General features: G+C 44.6%; 1 protein-coding gene across 1 annotated transcript in view; it reads right to left on the bottom strand.

Moving 5' to 3' along the window:
- RARS2 (arginyl-tRNA synthetase 2, mitochondrial) overlaps positions 1–21224 on the bottom strand; it is a 45444-nt gene that overhangs the window by 6467 nt on the left and 17753 nt on the right. Inside the window, exons 10-14 of the mRNA XM_075268254.1 lie at positions 20152–20258; positions 18775–18870; positions 16153–16213; positions 7221–7297; positions 5438–5562 (exon numbers count right to left, since the gene is read on the bottom strand). Coding sequence (XP_075124355.1) covers positions 5438–5562; positions 7221–7297; positions 16153–16213; positions 18775–18870; positions 20152–20258 — 466 coding nt within the window. The remainder of the gene's footprint in view (positions 1–5437; positions 5563–7220; positions 7298–16152; positions 16214–18774; positions 18871–20151; positions 20259–21224) is intronic.

The raw sequence follows: 21224 nt of genomic DNA, 5'->3' as shown, positions 1-21224 counted from the left end.
CATGGGCATTGAAGATGAAATGTGGCTGGGTCATTCAGCGTGACAATGATCCCAAGCACACCGCCAGGGCAATGAAGGAGTGGCTTTGTAGGAAGCATTTCAAGGTCCTGGAGTGGCCTAGCCAGTCTCCAGATCTCAACACTATAGAAAACCTTTGGAGGGAGTTGAAAGTCCATGTTGCCCAGTGACAGCCCCAAAACATCACTGCTCTAGAGGAGATCTGCATGGAGGAATGGGCCAACATACCAACAACAGTGTGTGCCAACCTTGTGAAGACTTACAGAAAATGTTTGACCTCTGCCATTGCCAACAAAGGATATAGAACAAAGTACTGATATGAACTTGGCCAAATACTTATTTTCCACTAAATATTTTTTGTCCCCACTGTATCTATTGAGCATTAACAAAGCAAATGTAAAGCACTTTATATAAAATTCATAACTTGTGTGAATCACTGTAATCAAATATATAATGTAAAATAAATTATGTATTAAAGGGGTTTTCCAGGGCAAAAAATTATTTTACAAAAAAGGTCTGTTAATGCCATTAATGGGTTAATAAATGCCACCAAGTACCTTTAGCGGTGTTTTGAGTGAATTCTGGGGTTCTCAGTGAGCTCATTGTATAATCTGCATTTGGTTACGTCCATAACTTCCTCTTCTGTGTTTCCTACAAGTTCCATGATGCCTCACTTCTCCTCCCTCTGTGTATCCTACAAGTTCCATGATGCCTCACTTCTCCTCCCTCTTTCACTGTCCCCCTCACTTTCAAAACACTCACCCCATCCCTTTCTCCCTAACTAGCTGCCCCACTTCACCGCCAGCAGCCATCTTTGTGACGATCCCAGGCGGCTTATGCATGCGCAATAGCCCACTATTGCTTGGGCATCGATGATGACGCAATCTGACAGGAGACGGCAGGAAGGAAAGGTGACGGGAAGTGAGGAGATGGGAGGGGATGGCAGGGGACGGGAGGAGAGAGGGGCGATATAGTAGGTGACCCCCGTCTCTGAAAGCTGCGAGACAGAGTCACAAGAGACTATGAAGATGTGCCTAGGGTGATCAAAATGTTTTTTTTTTTAAATCCCAAACAACCCCTTTAAGTATAATAAATAAAGTAATTATTTATTATATGGGGACAAAGCACAATGGGTATTGACCTGGCCACTAGGAGGCTGACACTAGGATTGAGAGAAAGTATTTTATGGCATGTACAAAAATCCAGTTTTCACGCTTATTTCACTGGAGGTCACAGCACCATGGGATGCTGTAAAGCCATCCCAGAGAGTGGGAATGACACAGCAATGCGAGCATCCTAGAGTACAGCTGCTGCAGAACCTACAACCCAAAGAGGCATAAGCCACAGATTGGATCTGGGCGGAAAAAGCCCGATGCCATCCCCCAGGAGGAGCCTACAGGTCTCGAGGAAGAATCATCACATAGACAGGCAGCAGCCAATCTCTAATAGCAGACTGAAACCATCAGGATATGGAAACTTTGGAAACAGCCAGGCGACAACAAGGTGCCAAAACAATGGAAGTGGTCAGAAAGAGACAAATAGGCCTGGATTGCCTGATTTGGACAAGGAGGAGATCACTAACACAATGCATGGGCAGAAAAATAGTAAGACGATATCCTCAATGATGTGGGAGGAAGAAACCATCTGAGGAGAAATTAAGGTGGCAGACGAAGGACAACCCTGTCCTCACAGAGAACCATAAAAGGAAGGCTTCTGGGACAGGGAAGTCAGACCAGAGACCCTGCGGATGGCAGAGTTGGCCACCAGTAAGGAAACTGTTCAGGACAGAAAATGAAGAGAGATCTCACCAAAGGCTCAAAAGGGGTAGCCTGAAACATCTCAAGGAGGAAGGTAGAGAGGAGTACAGTGTGTTAATCCCTGCAGGAAGGCGGATGGAAGTTATTAGCCTCACACCACCATATGTAGGCCTTCCATGAGCGATGAAAGACCAGGCCTTGAGCAGGCTCTGAAAAAACTGCATTGCCACAGGACCTCATCTTAAAACGGCCACGCAGCCGAGATAAAGTGGAAACGTGGTCCTGGAGAAAGAGAGAGACTAGCAGAGGAACAGGCCAAGGAACATTCACCAGCAGTAACATGAGATCAGTGTATCAGGCCAATCTTGGGTTGGAATTCTCTCGGTCTTGAGAACTCGAGGGGGGAAGAGACAGTGAAAGAGAAAAGAAACGGTACAGAATAAGGAAGTCCAACCAGAAAATCACAAGATATTGGAGACTATGTGCCTCTTTCAAACCTGGCCATGTAGCAGGAGTGCTTGTGATTCAGACAGGAAGCGAAGAAGTCTACGTTGGGATTATCCAACGTACAACTGTAGAAAGATCTTCTGGAGAAGCAACCATCCGTCCTGGACGAGCTCTCCTCAGCTTAGGTAGTCTGCTGCCTGGACCACACCTGGTATGGGGACAGCCAATAGGGCTAAATCAAGATACTTCTCCCAAAGAAGAGTGCGGGAGGCCCTGGAGGTTCAAGCAGGCGACTGCGGTGGAGACTCTGACCACACGCCCTACGAGGGAAGTGGTCTAATGAGACAGGGGCCAAGAAGATGGCCCCCCCAGTAGCGGGGCCACACGGTGGCTCAGTGGTTAGCACTGCAGCCTTGCAGCGCTGGAGTCCTGGTGTTCAAATCCCGCCAAGGGCAAAAAAACCCCATCTGCACCCCATTCCCGTGTTCGCATGGATTTCCATCCCATATTCCAGAAATAATGATAGGGAAAAAATGCACAAAAAAAAAATGGCCGCCAGTTCCAGTAGGTAGATCTGGAGGAGGTTTTGACTTTGGACAACAGGCCCTGAATGACACTGAAGACCACTCCCCAGGTGTAAGGCTGGCATCGGAGGAATCATCTGCCAAAGAAGGGGAGGAAGAATATCCCCTGAGATTCCTGAGAAGGAGAGCCATCAAAGGAGCTCTTGGTGAACCTAGGGAGACAGGAGAAACAGGCATTCGAGCTGGATGGAGAATTGTCCCAGCAGGCCAGAAACGCCAATTGCAAGGGCATGAGCAAAAAGGATGACCTCAGAGGTCAAGACCATCATGACCAGTACTCACAGGCAGAAGTGCACTAACTGTTCCTCCCTGCATCAGAGGGCCAAGATCTTGGACTCAAGGAGGAAAAATTTGCCCTGGTGCGTATCGAGGATCATGCCCAGGAATTCGATGTGCTGAGAATGCATGAAAGAGGGCTTTTCCTTGCTGATAAGCCAGCCAAATCAGCAAAGGGAGTCCAAGGTGATTCACAAGCTGGTCAGAATGTTCATCCTAGATGGAGTTTGAACCAGGTGGTCATCCAAGTATGAGGGACGCAATTACCTGGGAAAAACTTGGGGAGGTGGGCGTCGCAGAAAGTCAAAGGACGACAAAAAGTCAACCAACCGCAGGGGCTTCATGTGGAACCTGCAGATACAGACAAATCTGTTAAGCCTCTTTAGGCCCGGGATAGGGTGAAGAGAGTCGTCGTCCTTGGTAACGGTGAACACATAAAAATGAAAAACCCCAGAAAAGTTCTGAAGCAAGGACGGGGGCAATGACGCCATGCGGCTGAAGAGTGGAGACAACCTGGAGGAAAGCGGCTGCTAAAGTGAGGGAGGAAGGCAAAGAGGATGAGAGAAAACTTTCCTTTGGAACGAAGGACAATTCAATTGTATAGCCGGTTGACACCACCTCTAGGACTCAGGAGTAGTTAGCGCTGGCAAGCCAGATCTCGAGGAAGGAGAGCAGCATCCCTCCATCCAAGGAGTCTCAAGAGGAGGAAGACCTCATGCAGAGGAGGGCTTGGAAGAGGAAAAGCCTGGGAGGTTCAGAGCGAGAATGCCAGGAAGACCTGGGTTAGAAGAGAGGGATTCTCAGAGCGTGAGATTCAGGAGGACTGTCCTGCGCAATGATAAGGTAGAGCCACAAAAGGAGTGGAAACACCGAGAGTGGCCAGAGGAGGGTGGCTGGTGCTAGGATGCCTCTAGGAAGGACCAGGGGGCAAATTGGCATTGTGGAGGCAACATGGTGGCTCAGTGGTTAGCACTACAACCTTGCAGCGCTGGAGTCCTGGGTTCCTGGAGCCCTGTATGGCTTACAATCTACATAAAAAAAAAAATTGGCATTGTTAGAGGACATGGTGGCAGGGGCCCAGGAAAAAAGAAAAAAAAAAAAAGGAGGGGAAAAGCTAGAGGGTTAGCCTCCCAGACCGCTGGGAGAGGTCCTGCATCTTACTGCAGAATGGAGAGGTATCCCAGGTGCGGTGTCCCTCAGGACAAACTAGAAAAAGTCCTGTGGAAAGCTACAGGCTTCAAAAATGCTGAGAAGAAGAGTAAGAGCTAAACAAAAGCTAGCAAAAAACCCCACTTACAACTCTTTTCACATCCAATCAGAGGCGGACCTAGCTGAGGCGTAGTTTCTAGAGAAGCCAGGGACTCTAGTACATGCCACAGCTAGCGGCAAAGCACCCCTAGCGTGGATGGCATTGGGAAAGGTCAAAAAGGGCATGGAGTGACTGGAAGGAACACCCAAGAAGTGAAAGACCAGGTAGGCATAAATGGCAGCCTGAGTGCCGGGAAAATGGGGCTCATTCCCTGTGACCCACTGAAAATGGTGACCAGGATGCTGTGGTTGGGGCGATAGTGAGCTGCCATGTCCAAAGAAAGTCTGCCCTACCAAGATGCAGGAGTGGGGGAATTCTCATACTCATCTATCTGGTGAACCTCACATAGTAGTGGGGACACCGGCATTCTGGCTGCTGATGCGGCAAGAGGGGACTGTGGAGTCAGGTCGTGCCTAATCCAGTGACGTTCTGTTTCACCGCTTCAGAAACGGATCATCACGATCTCTCATCCCCATCTCTCTATACCCATCAATACTTACAAAGCCTTCCTGTGTCCAGGAAACGGCTCCTCCCCCTCTTCCTGTCTTCTAGCAGTGGTGGGAATAGGTTAGTTATGGACACTAAGTTAATACAAACTAGCACAGTGTCTGTGAAGAGGGCATAGCCTTGAGGCAGAGCAGACCTATCCGGAGACTGCAGAGAGGAAGAGGAGGAAGACATTGACCTGTAGGAGAGCATCTCACACATGGGAGTGGGGTCATCAGCATTTCAGTTGCCGATGTGGGGAGTGGGTGTCCTGCGAGGTGCTCTTTTGTAGAAAAATAAAAACAGTGTAAGACAGAAATACCTAAGTCAGGTCACGTCTGCCTCGTATGGACACTAGGTTAAAATTGGCTATCACAGAGTCTGTGAAGAGGGTATAGTCCAGAGGCGGAGCCAACATCTTTTGATATTCCTAGTGTCAGCCTCCTAGAGGCCAGATGTATACCCATGGTGCTGTGTCCACCAATGAAATAAGCTAGAAATGAGGGTTATGTTTTAACATGATATCATTTTAACTGAATGATAAAATGGTGTAGCCTTACTTGCAGCGTTGGCCATATTTTGCAGCATTCTTGCACGTGCTTCATCTAAGACATCTTCCAGAAAAACAACATCTCCTCTTCTTGTCTGCATCCCCTGTACTCGCCCAAATGTTACATGTTTACAGCTAAAAGAGAAAAAGGCCATATAAACCTTCATATGGGGGGGGAAAAAATGACATTGTGATACAGTAAAGGGGAACTTTGAACAGATATCAGACCAATGGTAATATATAACAATACAGTGCTGTACTAGCTTGTTGTATAACCCCCCCCCCCTTAACAATCATTCATGAACTATATAAACGATATCCAGAGTAAAGTGTTTCAGTTCTGTAAACATAACACTCAGGTTTTCTAATTCTCTTCGTGGAAAACTGCAGATCATTTTTGTGAACTGATATACCATTGGAATAATAATTCGTTATATAGACACCCAGAAATTACTCCACACACTGCTAAAGTGATTGGTGTATTTATTAACCCATCACTAGTAGTTTTGAGCGAATAGTATTAGAAACTATTAGTCGAATACCTCGCTCCCATAGGAATGCATGTATGCGGCCGAACACCAAGAGGTTAAGCACAATGAATATTTGACGGCCGCTAACACGCATTCCTATGGGAGCGAGGTATTCGCTGTGTGATGAATACTATTCGCTCAACACTAATCACTAGCACTAACAGACTTTTATCAAAAAACAAAAACAAATAAACTCGGAAAACCCCTTTAATTCCAGATTATTAGTATTTCTATCTTGGGCACTGTCTCAGACTAAAGATCTTAGGATACAGAACTCCAAATAGAAGTAGAACTCCTGTACCGTTTGTACCAGTCTTCAGCATTAAACTGGATATAACAGTCGAATCAAGCCCATTATGGCAAGGTTCTTCTCCAGTTTTGAAGCACAATTTCAGAAATTTTATAGGAATAAAAGTCTAAGTTCCAAAATTCCATCAAAGAGAAACTACCAATACATGGATCCCTCTATCAGTGATAAGACTCCATTTTGGTAGTGTCCAGGTATCTACAGTGCTAGATACCTATTGATCTGACTTTAGAACATTCTTGATGTACTCATGTAATTGTTTGATACAAACTGCTCTGTGTGAAAATAGACATTAGTGACCTATAAAACTGGGTCTTATGTTAAACCAATATCGTATTAGAGCCTGGGCCCACCACTGGATCCATCTTTTGCATGGTGCTTCTGGCATTCTTTGTCTACGCCTGACTGCAAATGACTGAGTGCCAGCACTGTGACCAGGGGGCCCTAGAAGATGAGGCCCATTTTCTGCTACACTGCACCAAATACTCAGCTATGAGGGCCATCTACTTCCAAAAGACTCTCAGCCCACATCCCGGACTTCACATCTGCAGACGAGAAGAGGAAACTCTACATCCTACTGGGAGAGGAGGAGACCACTGTGGAAATCGCTGCCCAATATGTGTCCAGCTGTCACCAACTAAGAGGAAGATGAGACCCCACGGACTGTTATACCCCAAAATCACCCACACCCCCATACAGCTGTCACCAACTAAGAGGAAGATGAGACCCCATGGACTGTTATACCCCAAATCACCCTACACCCCCCTATACCCACCACTCCCTCCCCCATTTACTAGCTTTGGCAATGACAAATATCTATTTGGACGTGCCAATAAAACTTGTTTGATTCTTGATGCTTCCTGACAAAAATACAGTCAGATAATCTATATGTCTGAAGAATGGCTTACATCGTATGCCTAAGGCCAGATAAGTGACAAGAATTACATCATACTCACCAATCTACTTTGTCTTTTCCAAGCATCTTCAATATTTTGAACAAATTCTGAAAATGGATTCGCTGACTTTTATCTGTCTTCAGTTAAGATAAGAAAATACAAAATGCAAGTTACAAATGTCATTAAGAAACGTAAAGAAAGCATGGTCATAGACAGGACTCAAAACCGATTACTAGGTTACTGGCATTTACCTCCATATACCTTTACTTTTCCATTGACCTACTGCACCGAATTGTGATTATTATTATTATTTTTTTTTTTTTTTATAATATAGGCTTTTTAACATCTGCAACTACTGAACATATCAAAGTAAAAGAACCACCAGTTTTCAGTTCACACGAATGATAATCTGAAGCAAAGCTACTTCTATAAAGCATCTCTGTTAGGTAAATAAGCATTCAGTGGCCATGATAATAAACATAGTGTACATCTAATCAAGTAGACAGCAACTTAACCCCCTAAAAGTTTTTCGCCTCCTGCTCAGGGTTTGAGCAAAGTACCTAATAGTTTAGCTTGAGCAGGAGTTATACTGTAAAACTGCAGAAGTAAAAAAACAAAAAAAGAGAAAATTCTGAATTGGTGAAACGCATTCATCCAACATTAACCTTTTCCTGCTGGAGGCATTTTTCAATTTTTGCTTTTGTCTCCCCGCCTTCCAAACCCTATAACGTTTTTAATTTTCTATTCACAGGGCCATATGTGGGCTTAGTGTTTGCAGGACAAATTGGTTTTTCATATTGGTACCATTTATTATTCTGTACAATGTACTGGGAAGCTGCAAAAAAAATTAGAATGGGGTGGAACTGGAGAAAAAGTGCATTTGTATCATTTTCTTACAGGCTTCGTTTGTACAGGGTTCACTGTGCTGCCAAAACAACATGCTACCTGTATTCTGTGTTTCTGTACAATTCTGGCATCTTTTTGCAGGGCCAGATTTACTTTTTAGTTATACCATCTTGGGGAATGTCGATTGCTTTTATTATGAAAAAAAAAGGCGGTTTATCACTTTTGATTTTTTCTTCCCCGTACAGGAAAAATATTTTTATAAACGTTTGTACTGTTTCGGAAACGTGTACACCTAATGTGTATGCGTTTCATAGTATTTTTTAACGTTTATGTATTCTAGGGAAGGGGGGGAATTAAAATTTTTTATGCTTTTTATATTTGTTTTATATTTTTAAATTTATGTATTTATATTTTTAATACTTTACTTATTAAACCTCCTATGGGTCTTGGACACCAAGAGGTCTGATCACTAATGCAGTGCATTACAATGCAGCACTCTTGTAGCGGAGGACGTATGTTGTACGTCCTTACCACTAATACTGATTTTTCAATATCAGTTAGGTCTGTGAATATGAGCTTGGATTAATTTTTAAGATTGTACAAAGATCATCATGAAAACACTAGAGAACCCAATGCAGAACTCAATTTCCAACAGCGTTTTTAACAGCAAATCGCTCCGAATCTGTAAGGGCTATCGTAATGATCTTCTCTTGTCTAAATATGAGATTGTCATCTTCATAGCCCTAACGGATCCTGAGATATGGGGCTCTAAAGTGTCCTCCCCCCTTCTGCCTCAGGCAGAATCTTGGAGCTGCATAAAGGAGGAGGGGGAGTCTAATTAGGAAAAATTTCATCAGTCAGAAAACACATCGCAACTAGAGATGAGCGAACAGTGCTCTATCGAACTCATGTTCGATCGAATATTAGGCTGTTCGGCATGTTCGAATCGAATCGAACACCGCGTGGTAAAGTGCGCCATTACTCGATTCCCCTCCCACCTTCCCTGGTGCCTTTTTTGCTCCAATAACAGCGCAGGGTAGGTGGGACAGGAACTACGACACCGGTGACGTTGAAAAAAGTAGGCAAAACCCATTGGCTGCCGAAAACATGTGACCTCTAATTTAAAAGAACAGCGACGCCCAGCTTCGCGTCATTCTGAGCTTGCAATTCACCGGGGACGGAGGTTTCCGTCCAGTTAGCTAGGGGTTAGATTCTGGGTAGGCAGGGACAGGCTAGGATAGGAAGGAGAAGACAACCAACAGCTCTTGTAAGAGCTAAATTCCAGGGAGAAGCTTGTCAGTGTAACGTGGCACTGACGGGCTCAATCACCGCAACCCAGCTTTCCCAGGATCCTGAATGGAATACACTGTCAGTGTATTCCCGTATACCCGATATATACCCCCGATACCCGTTCCAACGGTGTGCCCCCCCTCCTTCACCCCAGAAATACCCTGCAAGTCCCCTAGCAATAGAATTGGGGCTATATACACCCACTATTTTTGCTACTGCCATATAGTGCCATTGTCTCACTGGGAATTCAAAGAATATATTGGGCTTACATATAACTTCAATTCCAGGGAGAAGCTTGTCAGTGTAACGTGGCACTGACGGGCTCAATCGCCGCAACCCAGCTTTCCCAGGATCCTGAATGGAACACACTGACAGTGTATTCCCGTATACCCCATATATACACCCCAAATCCCCGTTCCAACGGTGTGCCCCCCCACCTTCACCTCAGAAATACCCTGCAAGTCCCCTAGCAATAGAATTGGGGCTATATACACCCACTATTTTTGCTACTGGTATATAATGCCATTGTCTGACTGGGAATTCAAAGAATATATTGGGGTTACGTGCACCCACAATTTTTGCTACTGGTATGTAGTGCCATTGTCTCACTGGGAATTCAAAGAATATATTGGGGTTACGTGCACCCACAATTTTTGCTACTGGTATATAGTGCCATTGTCTGACTGGGAATTCAAAGAATATATTGGGGTTACAAATACCCTCATTTCTTGCTACTGCCATATAGTGCCAGTTTCTGACTAGTAATTCAAAGAATATATTGGGGTTATAAATACCCTCATTTCTTGCTACTGGTATATAGTGCCATTGTCTGACTGGGAATTCAAAGAATATATTGGGGTTATAAATACCCTCATTTCTTGCTACTGGTATATACTGCCATTGTCTGACTGGGAATTCAAAGAATATATTGGGGTTACAAATACCCTCATTTCTTGCTACTGCCATATAGTGCCAGTTTCTGACTGGTAATTCAAAGAATATATTGGGGTTATAAATACCCTCATTTCTTGCTACTGGTATATAGTGCCATTGTCTGACTGGGAATTCAAAGAATATATTGGGGTTACAAATACCCTCATTTCTTGCTACTGCCATATAGTGCCAGTTTCTGACTGGTAATTCAAAGAATATATTGGGGTTACGTGCACCCACAATTTTTGCTACTGGTATATAGTGCCATTGTCTGACTGGGAATTCAAAGAATATATTGGGGTTACAAATACCCTCATTTCTTGCTACTGGTATATAGTGCCATTGTCTGACTGGGAATTCAAAGAATATATTGGGGTTATAAATACCCTCATTTCTTGCTACTGCCATATAGTGCCAGTTTCTGACTGGTAATTCAAAGAATATATTGGGGTTACGTGCACCCACAATTTTTGCTACTGGTATATAGTGCCATTGTCTGACTGGGAATTCAAAGAATATATTGGGGTTACAAATACCCTCATTTCTTGCTACTGGTATATAGTGCCATTGTCTGACTGGTAATTCAAAGAATATATTGGGGTTACGTGCACCCACAATTTTTGCTACTGGTATATAGTGCCATTGTCTGACTGGGAATTCAAAGAATATATTGGGGTTATAAATACCCTCATTTCTTGCTACTGGTATATAGTGCCATTGTCTGACTGGGAATTCAAAGAATATATTGGGGTTATAAATACCCTCATTTCTTGCTACTGGTATATAGTGCCATTGTCTGACTGGGAATTCAAAGAATATATTGGGGTTATAAATACCCTCATTTCTTGCTACTGGTATATAGTGCCATTGTCTGACTGGGAATTCAAAGAATATATTGGGGTTACGTGCACCCACAATTTTTGCTACTGGTATATAGTGCCAATTTCTAACTGGGAATTCAAAATGCGCAAGGCTCCCGGAAAGGGACGTGGACGAGGTCGGGGGAATGGTTCTGGGGAGCAAGGTAGCAGTGAAGCCACAGGGCGTCCCGTGCCTACTCCTGTGGGGCAGCAAGCATTGCGCCACTCCACAGTGCCAGGGTTGCTTGCCACATTAACTAAACTGCAGGGTACAAACCTTAGTAGGCCCGAGAACCAGGAACAGGTCTTGCAATGGCTGTCAGAGAACGCTTACAGCACATTGTCCAGCAGCCAGTCAGACTCTGCCTCCTCTCCTCCTATTACCCAACAGTCTTGTCCTCCTTCCTCCCAAAATTCCCAAGCTTCACAGAACAATAACCCCAACTGTCCCTGCTCCCCAGAGCTGTTCTCGGCTCCTTTCATTGTCCCTCAACCTGCCTCTCCACGTCACGATTCCACGAACCTAATAGAGGAGCATCTGTGTCCAGATGCTCAAACACTAGAGTCTCCTCCATCTCCGTTCGATTTGGTGGTGGATGACCAGCAACCCACCCTCATCGACGATGATGTGACGCAGTTGCCGTCAGGGCATCCAGTTGACCGGCGCATTGTGCGGGAGGAGGAGATGAGACAGGAGTTGGAAGAGGAAGTGGTGGATGATGAGGACACTGACCCGACCTGGACAGGGGGGATGTCAAGCGGGGAAAGTAGTGTGGATGTTGAGGCAGGTGCAGCACCAAAAAGGGTAGCTAGAGGCAGAGGCAGAGGTCAGCAGCTTAGGCGAAGCCAGGCCACACCCGGAATCTCCCAAGATGTTCCAGTTCGTACCCAGCCCCGAAAAACTCCCACCTCGAGGGCACGTTTCTCGAAGGTGTGGAGTTTTTTCAAGGAATGCGCCGAGGACAGATATAGTGTTGTCTGCACAATTTGCCTCTCGAAATTGATTAGGGGCTCTGAGAAGAGCAACCTGTCCACCACTTCAATGCGCCGTCATTTGGAATCCAAGCACTGGAATCAGTGGCAGGCAGCAACGGCAGGACAAAGGCCGCCTGCCGTTCACGCCACTGCCACTGCCGGCGATGCACTCCAGAGGACGAGCCAGGACACCACTTCATCTGCCTCCGCCACTTCGTTGACTTCTCCCTCATCCTCCCCTGTTCCTGTCTTATCTCCTTCTCCTGCACCATCAAAGGCACCATCAGGCGCTTCTTTACAACAACCCACCATCTCTCAGACATTGGAGCGGCGGCAGAAATACACTGCTAACCACCCACACGCGCAAGCCTTGAACGCCAACATCGCTAAACTGCTGGCCCAGGAGATGTTGGCGTTCCGGCTTGTTGAAACTCCCGCCTTCCTGGACCTGATGGCAACTGCGGCACCTCGCTATGCCGTCCCTAGCCGTCACTACTTCTCCCGGTGTGCTGTCCCCGCCTTGCACCAGCACGTGTCACTCAACATCAGACGGGCCCTTAGTTCCGCGCTTTGCACAAAGGTCCACTTGACCACCGACGCGTGGACAAGTGCATGCGGACAGGGACGCTACATTTCACTGACGGCACACTGGGTGAATGTAGTTGAGGCTGGGACTGCTTCCCAAACTGGCCCGGTGTACCTCGTCTCCCCGCCTAACATTCCTGGCAGGGACACGAGAAGAACACCCCCCTCCTCCTCCTCCTCTACCGCCTCCTCCTCCGCCTCCTCCTCCGCCACCGCCTCCTCCTCCGCTGTTAGATTGACCCCAGCTACGAGTTGGAAACATTGCAGCACTGGCGTTGGTAGACGTCAGCAGGCTGTGCTGAAGCTGATCAGCTTGGGGGACAGACAGCACACTGCCTCCGAGGTGAGGGATGCCCTCCTCGATGAGACGGCAATATGGTTTGAGCCGCTGCACCTGGGCCCAGGCATGGTCGTTTGTGATAACGGCCGGAACCTGGTAGCAGCTCTGGAGCTTGCCGGACTCCAACATGTTCCATGCCTGGCCCACGTCTTCAACCTAGTGGTGCAACGTTTCCTAAAGAGCTACCCCAATGTTCCAGAGCTACTGGTGAAAGTGCGGCGCATGTGCGCCCACTTTCGCAAGTCGACAGTAGCCGCTGCTAGCTTAAAATCTCTCCAGCAACGCCTGCATGTGCCACAACACCGGCTTTTGTGCGACGTCCCCACACGCTGGAACTCAACGTTTCAGATGTTGAATAGAGTGGTTGAGCAGCAGAGACCTTTGATGGAATACCAGCTACAAAACCCTAGGGTGCCACAAAGTCAGCTGCCTCAGTTTCACATCCATGAGTGGCCATGGATGAGAGACCTTTGTGACATCCTACGGGTCTTTGAGGAGTCCACAAGGAGGGTGAGCTCTGAGGATGCGATGGTGAGCCTTACAATCCCGCTCTTGTGTGTTCTGAGAGAATCCCTGATTGACATCAGGGATAACTCAGATCACACAGAGGAGTTAGGGATAGAATCCGATCCGTCACAGCTGGAGAGTAGGTCCACACATCTGTCCGCTTCACTGCGTTTAATGGAGGAGGAGGAGGAAGAAGAGTTGTCCGATGATGTGATGGTGATACAGGAGGCTTCCGGGCAACTTCGAATCGTCCCATTGTTGCAGCGCGGATGGGTAGACATGGAGGATGAGGAGGAAATGGAGATTGAACTTTCTGGTGGGGCCAGAGGAGTCATGCCAACTAACACTGTGGCAGACATGGCTGAGTTCATGTTGGGGTGCTTTACAACCGACAAGCGTATTGTCAAAATCATGGAGGACAACCAGTACTGGATCTTTGCTATCCTTGACCCCCGGTATAAAAACAACATCTCGTCTTTTATTCCGGTAGAGGGGAGGGCCAATCGCATCAATGTTTGCCACAGGCAATTGGTGCAGAATATGATGGAGATGTTTCCAGCATGTGACGAAGGCGGCAGGGAGGGCAGTTCCTCCAGTAGGCAACCAAGTTCTCACCGGTCCACACAAACGAGGGGCACACTGTCTAAGGTCTGGGACACCTTGATGGCACCCCCTCGCCAAAGTGCCGCCACGGAGGGTTCTAGTGTCACCAGGCGTGAGAAGTATAGGCGCATGTTGCGGGAATACCTTTCCGACCACAGCCCTGTCCTCTCCGACCCCTCTGCGCCCTACACGTATTGGGTGTCGAAGTTGGACCTGTGGCTTGAACTTGCCCTATATGCCTTGGAGGTGCTGTCCTGTCCTGCCGCCAGCGTCCTATCTGAGAGGGTGTTCAGTGCAGCCGGTGGCATCATCACTGACAAGCGCACCCGTCTGTCAGCTGAGAGTGCCGACCGGCTCACTTTGATAAAAATGAACCACCACTGGATAGAGCCTTCATTTTTGTGCCCACCTGTGTAAAGCACCCCAACATGAAACTCATGTCTGTGCTCAACCTCTCCAATTCCTCCGCATCCTCATACTCATCCACCATAAGCGTTGCACAATTCTGCTAATACTAGGCTCCCTCCACCCTGATTTCCCCCAACTCTGCTGGTTAGAGGCTCCCTCCACCCTGATTTCCACCAACTCTGCTGGTTAGAGGCTCCCTCCACCCTGCTTTCCCACAACTCTGCTGGTTAGAGGCTCCCTCCACCCTGCTTTCCCACAACTCTGCTGGTTAGAGGCTCCCTCCACCCTGCTTTCCCACAACTCTGCTGGTTAGAGGCTCCCTCCACCATGAATTTGCCCAAACTGGGCTGTTTAGAGGCTCCCTCCACCATGAATTTGCCCAAACTGGGCTGTTTAGAGGCTCCCTCCACCATGAATTGGTCCAAACTGGGGTTTTTAGAGGCTCCCTCCACCATGAATTGGTCCAAACTGGGGTTTTTAGAGGCTCCCTCCACCATGAATTGGTCCAAACAGGGGTTTTTAGAGGCTCCCTCCACCATGAATTGGTCCAAACTGGGGTTTTTAGAGGCTCCCTCCACCATGAATTTGCCCCAACTCTGCTGGTTAGAGGCTCAATCCACCCTGATTTTCAAAACAAATGTTGGTGCCAACCTCAACTTACTACAAGGGCCAAATTCACTGCTGGTGACAAGCTCTCCTCACTGCAAGTGCCAAATACACATGTTTCAAGGTGTTTTCCTACTGTCAGAGAGGTGGTATTGAGTGTGTAAAGTGTGTAGTTGTTAGGCAGTGATGTTGGGGTAATAGAGGGTCTTTGGTGTGTTAGATGCCCCCAGACATGCTTCCCCTGCTGTCCTAGTGTCATTCCAGAGGTGTTGGCATCATTTCCTGGGGTGTCATAGTGGACTTGGTGACCCTCCAGACACGGATTTGGGTTTCCCCCTTAACGAGTATCTGTTCCCCATAGACTATAATGGGGTTCGAAACCCGTTCGAACACACGAACATTGAGCGGCTGTTCGAATCGAATTTCGAACCTCGAACATTTTAGTGTTCGCTCATCTCTAATCGCAACCCATTCAATGTCACCATATAAAATCCCAGTTTTTGGCAGCTTTCAGACGGGCATAATAGCAGGTATTTGGACATCCAGTAGGTCATCAGATGTAGAATTATGACTAATCTTAAACACCAGTAATGATGAACTGCAGGAACTTCAGAGGCTGCGTACATAATTTATGAGCAATAAAGTGGCCGTGTTGCTCCAATCTGAAACCAGCCCTTGTTATCACATTAGTTAAGTATAGAGACTATTTATTAAAGTTACAATTTTTATAGGGAAATAGAAACTTACGGTATATTCTTATGTAAGCCCTATTTAATTTCCTTGCTATGTCTCTGCCATTTTGGCGTTTCTTTAACATTTGCACTATATATATATATATATATATATATATATATATATATGTATATATATATATATATATATATATATATATATATATAGTGTATGTGTGTGTGGCATTTATGAATTCCTCACATCCTGCAGATTTTTAGAAATTTCTACTTAGCATGTTCTATCTGTGGTTTGCGCTTCTCTCTGAGATGGTTAAATCAATTAGTTTTCTCAAAAACAAAATACATACCACATACACCATTTCATCAAAGTTGTATTTCTCCATTCTATCAATTGCAGCAGCTATGTCTCTGGAAATAAGAAAGCAGTGCATAACATCAATAAGTGGTCAACAAGTTTAAAGGGGCTCTATCATTGGAAAAAGTCATTTTTAACTAATCACATACTTGCATAGCCTTTAGAAAGGTTATTCCATACATACCTTTTGTATGTAAATTGCCTCAATAGATTTTGAATTGAACTGTTTTTATTCATATGCTAATTAGTTTCTCTGTATATACAGAACAGGCTGCTGCTGCTGACTCCTCCTCCTCACACACAGCACAGGAGAGGTAAGCTGGCTGACAACTTTCTATGCACCTAGAAGCTCATTAGCATATGAATAAAGATGATCTGTGCCCCTGGTGAAGAGCTATCGGTGCTGGTACCGTAGCTCTAAACTGTCAGGAACGCCCTTTCTCACAGCAGTGCCTATAGTGAGAAAGGGTACCTTGAGGAGGGGACGTAGCCTTTCCTCCCCGGTCTCACAGTACAGTGCTATAGGTGCAGCTGTGAAGGACATTCCTGACTGACTGTCAGGAACGCCCTTCTGACAGTGAAGAGCTACGGTATCGGCACTGATAGCTCTTCACCTGGGGCACAGATCGTGAATTCAGCGCACTGTCCTCTTTCTAGTGGTATATAAAACCGCAGGTGCCCAAAGACATGAAAGGACCTCTTTAAAATTCCACACTAAATGCTGCTCTACGTTCAGGCCTACAGGAGTTTTAATTCACCACAGTGGCTGTGTGCTCTGAAAAGCTTTTCGAAGATAGTGCATATATAATGGTATGAGTATCATTATATAGATATATTTTAAATCACACCTATAGAACATTATAACACTGAGAGCAGTCAAATATTCGGGACTTAAAGTATAATAGGATTGATCATCCCTTGGGACTTCTTATCTTTTAACATTTTAACTATAATACTTGATTGTGAATATATTTTAACAAAAACACATTAAAAGTTATATTTTATTTTGCATAAAAAAAATTTCTTTTGCCACTGCCTCATTTTTTCTCTTCACTTCTTTTTCCATATGTTATACAACTTTATTTTTTTTTATTTCTCCGGTGATGTAGCTATATGAGGGTTTGATTTTATGTACAAGAGGATATGCATATTTGGGAGTCTATAACTTATTGATAAAATTTTAAAATATCTTTCTTGGTGGATTGAAAAAGAAAACATATCAATTCTGACATAGCTTTTTACCTTTCAAATTATTTGGTGTACAGCATAAGTAACATGATACCTTTATTGTGCAAACTCACTCGCTGCAGTGCTGTAAGAGTACGGCAGGTGTCGCTAAGAGATTAACCCCTTCCCGCTGATGGCATTTTTTGATTTTCGTTTTTCACTCCCCTCCTTCTAAACCACATAACTTTTTTATTTCTCTGCTCCCAGAGCCATATGAGGTCTTAATTTTTGCGGGACAAATTTTTCTTCATGATGCTACCATTAATTATTTCATATAATGTACTGGGAAGCAGGAAAAAAATTCAGAATGGGGTGGATTTGAAGAAAAAATGCATTTCTGCGACTTTCTTACGGGCTTTGGTTTTACGGCGTTCACTGTGCAGCCAAAATGACATGTCCCCTATATTCTGTGTTTCGGTACGGTTCCAGGGATACCAAATTTATATGGTTTTATTTACATTTTGACCCCTAAAAAAAATTCCAAAACTGTGTTAAAAATTTTTTTTTCTAAAAGTCGCCATATTCCGACGGCCGTAACTTTTTTATACATAAGTGTACGGGGATGCATAGGGCGTCTTTTTTTGCGGGGCCGGGTGTACTTTTTAGTTCTACCATTTTGGGGAAATGTTATTGCTTTGATCACTTTTTATTCAAATTTTTATCAGAATCAAAACAGTGAAAAAACGGCGGTTTGGCACTTTCGACTATTTTTCCCGCTACAGCGTTTACCGAACTGGAAAATTATTTTTATAGATTTGTAGAGCGGGCGATTTCGGACTTGGGGATACCTAACATGTATATGTTTCACAGTTTTTAACTACTTTTATATGTGTTCTAGGGAAAGGGGGGTGATTTGAACTTTTAATTCTTTTTATATTTTTTTTAACTTTTTTTTTTTTTTTGCATTTATTAGACCCCCTAGGGGTGTTGAACCCCAGGGGGTCTGATCACTAATGCAATGCATTACAATGCTAATGCATTGCAATGCATTGCAAAAAAGCATTCTTTCTTTTGCAGGCTGCATAGACCAGCCTGCAAAAGAGAGGATTTGCAGACAAGCCTGTCATGGCAATGGGACATCAGCCCTGGAGCATGCTCCAGGAGCCGGCGATCCCGGCCAAAATGGCGGCGCCCATGCGCCGCCGGGAAAATGGCGCCTCCGGGCGCCTTTGGCCGCGGCGCCGGAGGGGTTAATGCCTCCGATCGGTCCGGGGACCGATCGGAGGCATTAGAGCCGGTTGTCTACTGCTTAAAGCAGTGGACACCTGGCGGCTATGGCGGCCGCCCGGCTCCCGGGCGGTCGCCATAGTTACAGACCCGACATGCGCCGTACTATTACGGCGCATGTCGGGAAGGGGTTAAAGAAATCCTGCGGAAATCTCCATACCTTGTAATATACAGCGTTGTCCCATCACTACGCATCACTGTTGAATAGGCTGACAAGTCGTCTTTTTCTGTCAGGTCTACTACTCCTGTACCTTCTCTGCAATAAAAAGACGAGTTATTATTAGTGCCCATTATTACATGCCATATGAATTAATTCATGGAGTTTACTTATAAATACTGTATTTCTCCGTAAATAAGACAAGGTCTTAAAAATTATTATTATATTCTCTGAGAAAAAAAAAGGCTTATTCTCTGGATAGTTCTTATTGTTCAGGCATCGGAGCGAATTAGAATCTTTTCTGACTCTCTTTGTATTTTGTTTAGATTTAGAGATGAGCGAACACTGTTCGAAACGGCCGTTTCGAATAGCACGCACCCATAGGAATGAATGGAGCCGGCCGGCACGCAGACCTTGCCGGCAGCTTAACCCCCTGTGTGCCGACTACGTCCATTCATTCCTATGGGTGCGTGCTATTTGAAACGGGAGTTTTGAATATAGTGTTCGCTCATCTCTATTTAAATTATCTCACAGTTTGTATTCAAAACTTTTATAAAAAACTCAAATAAAATTACAGTTTAAAAAGAGAAATTACTATGAAATAAAGAATTTTGCAATAGATTTTTAATAAAAAATTTGTTCCTTCTCCACTTATTGGGCTGACCTCCTTCTCATGTTCATTCAGGCTGTTTGCTTACGTAGAGGCTGCATTCAGCTCACATAAAGAACTCTATGGAGAGGGGAGGAGAAGTAAATTGATTTATTGCCTTATTCTGTGCAATGATAAAGTGTTATGCTAGGTTCACATTATATTCCACCTAAAATCAGCAGAGAGAATAGTACTGCAAGGAGGACGATTATAGTCTATGCGGTTTCCTTGGACAGGTCCTCAGTCTTTCGCTTCCCCGCGGACTCTAATGATAGAGAGCCGAACGCTATTGCGAACCTTGAAGACTCAGTAAAGCTCCCTGACTCAGCAGCAACCTCCTCCTCCTCCCCTCAATCTAATATGTTAAGGGTAACTCGGTTTGATGAATGGAGAAGGAATCATATTTCCTTCATAACACATAATATAAGATTTCTTTTATTCACCTTAGCTACTCCTTGATGAATGTTGTTTCATAAGTGTAGATACACTTTAATGTACAATTCATATAAAAATCAGCGCTACGACCATTAGATTTGTTCAACTTTATTAGACACTGCCATCACAAGTTGCATTATAATGCTGCGATATGACATAAATATCAGATTACTGGACAAAACTCCAACACTGTAGATCAAATTGCCATAAGACTACTACAAAAACTAAATATTTCTTTATGTGCAATAAAATCCAAAAAATAAACTTGAACAAAAATTTTTTATAGCAAAGCTTACTTGGTAATTTTAAGGATGTTTTTACTCCGCAAAAGGTTTAGGACATCTTGTGATCTTTCCCTATAAAAGGACTCGCCAGAATATTCATCAAATTGTACACCAAGCCGCTGCAATAGAAAAATGATTGAATGTGAAATAATCACGTATTAATGTATTCAAAGTACAAACTGTACCAGAAGAAAGTGCTTTTACAGATATTTGATGCTATTCACATTGAAAATTATTTAAAAAACCCCTAAATACTGTATGAATAAAGTTAGCGATCCCTTTAGAAATACCTGGATTTTGCACTGATTAATAAGAAAATGTATCTAAGGCTAGAGCTACATGGTAAGCTTTAGATTGGGACCATGTCATAAATGACTGACATATCATCCTATGGTTCGCAACTGGAGTACTCACAGGGTTGCAATGCATATATGTGGTGGTCTATGGTCAAAACTCCCGTTGTGCAACTAATATTGCTATGAAGCCCTGGCCTAAGCCACAATTATAGACAAACACAGATGGGTAGATTTACTAGTGAAAATCCTATTATTTTGGTACAAATAGCGTATCTCATTTATTAACCATTGTAGACCCTTTTCAGTCTGTTTGTGTACATTGTACTACAGGTGGGAGGGGCGTAAAAGACAGGGAGTAGGACTTAAGAATCAAAGAAACTAATAATACACAAACAGTCACGTTGTTCAGGTCTTATATTGAGCACAATTCTCACGTTGTAAAAGTTGCAAAATAGGGATTTGAGACTTTCTGTGCCAATTTCTGAATATTTATTTTGCAATTTGTATTTTTTACTCTACCCACTCAAGCATAAGAGCAGGGCTGCGGTATGCAGAGCTAGACTTTGGGACACCCAATCTTAAATATGGAATATTCAGAGGATAGAGGCATAAACACACAGATAACACGGAGTCCTTTCTCTAGAAGATGTGCATGTTATCTGATCTGCATTTATATTAAATTTCTAATAAGTATTGTGATACTTCACAGTGTCCTGTTCAGCAAGCTGGGAGGAGGGGGGGGGACAAGAAGTGAGACGTAAAGACAACAGGCAAAGCTGCTGAAAAAGG

Source organism: Leptodactylus fuscus, chromosome 3 (assembly GCF_031893055.1).
Source record: "Leptodactylus fuscus isolate aLepFus1 chromosome 3, aLepFus1.hap2, whole genome shotgun sequence".
NCBI classification, from domain to species: Eukaryota; Metazoa; Chordata; class Amphibia; order Anura; family Leptodactylidae; genus Leptodactylus; species Leptodactylus fuscus.
The sequence above is the reverse complement of the archived record's forward strand: the minus strand, read 5'-3'. Positions and strand labels throughout refer to the sequence as shown.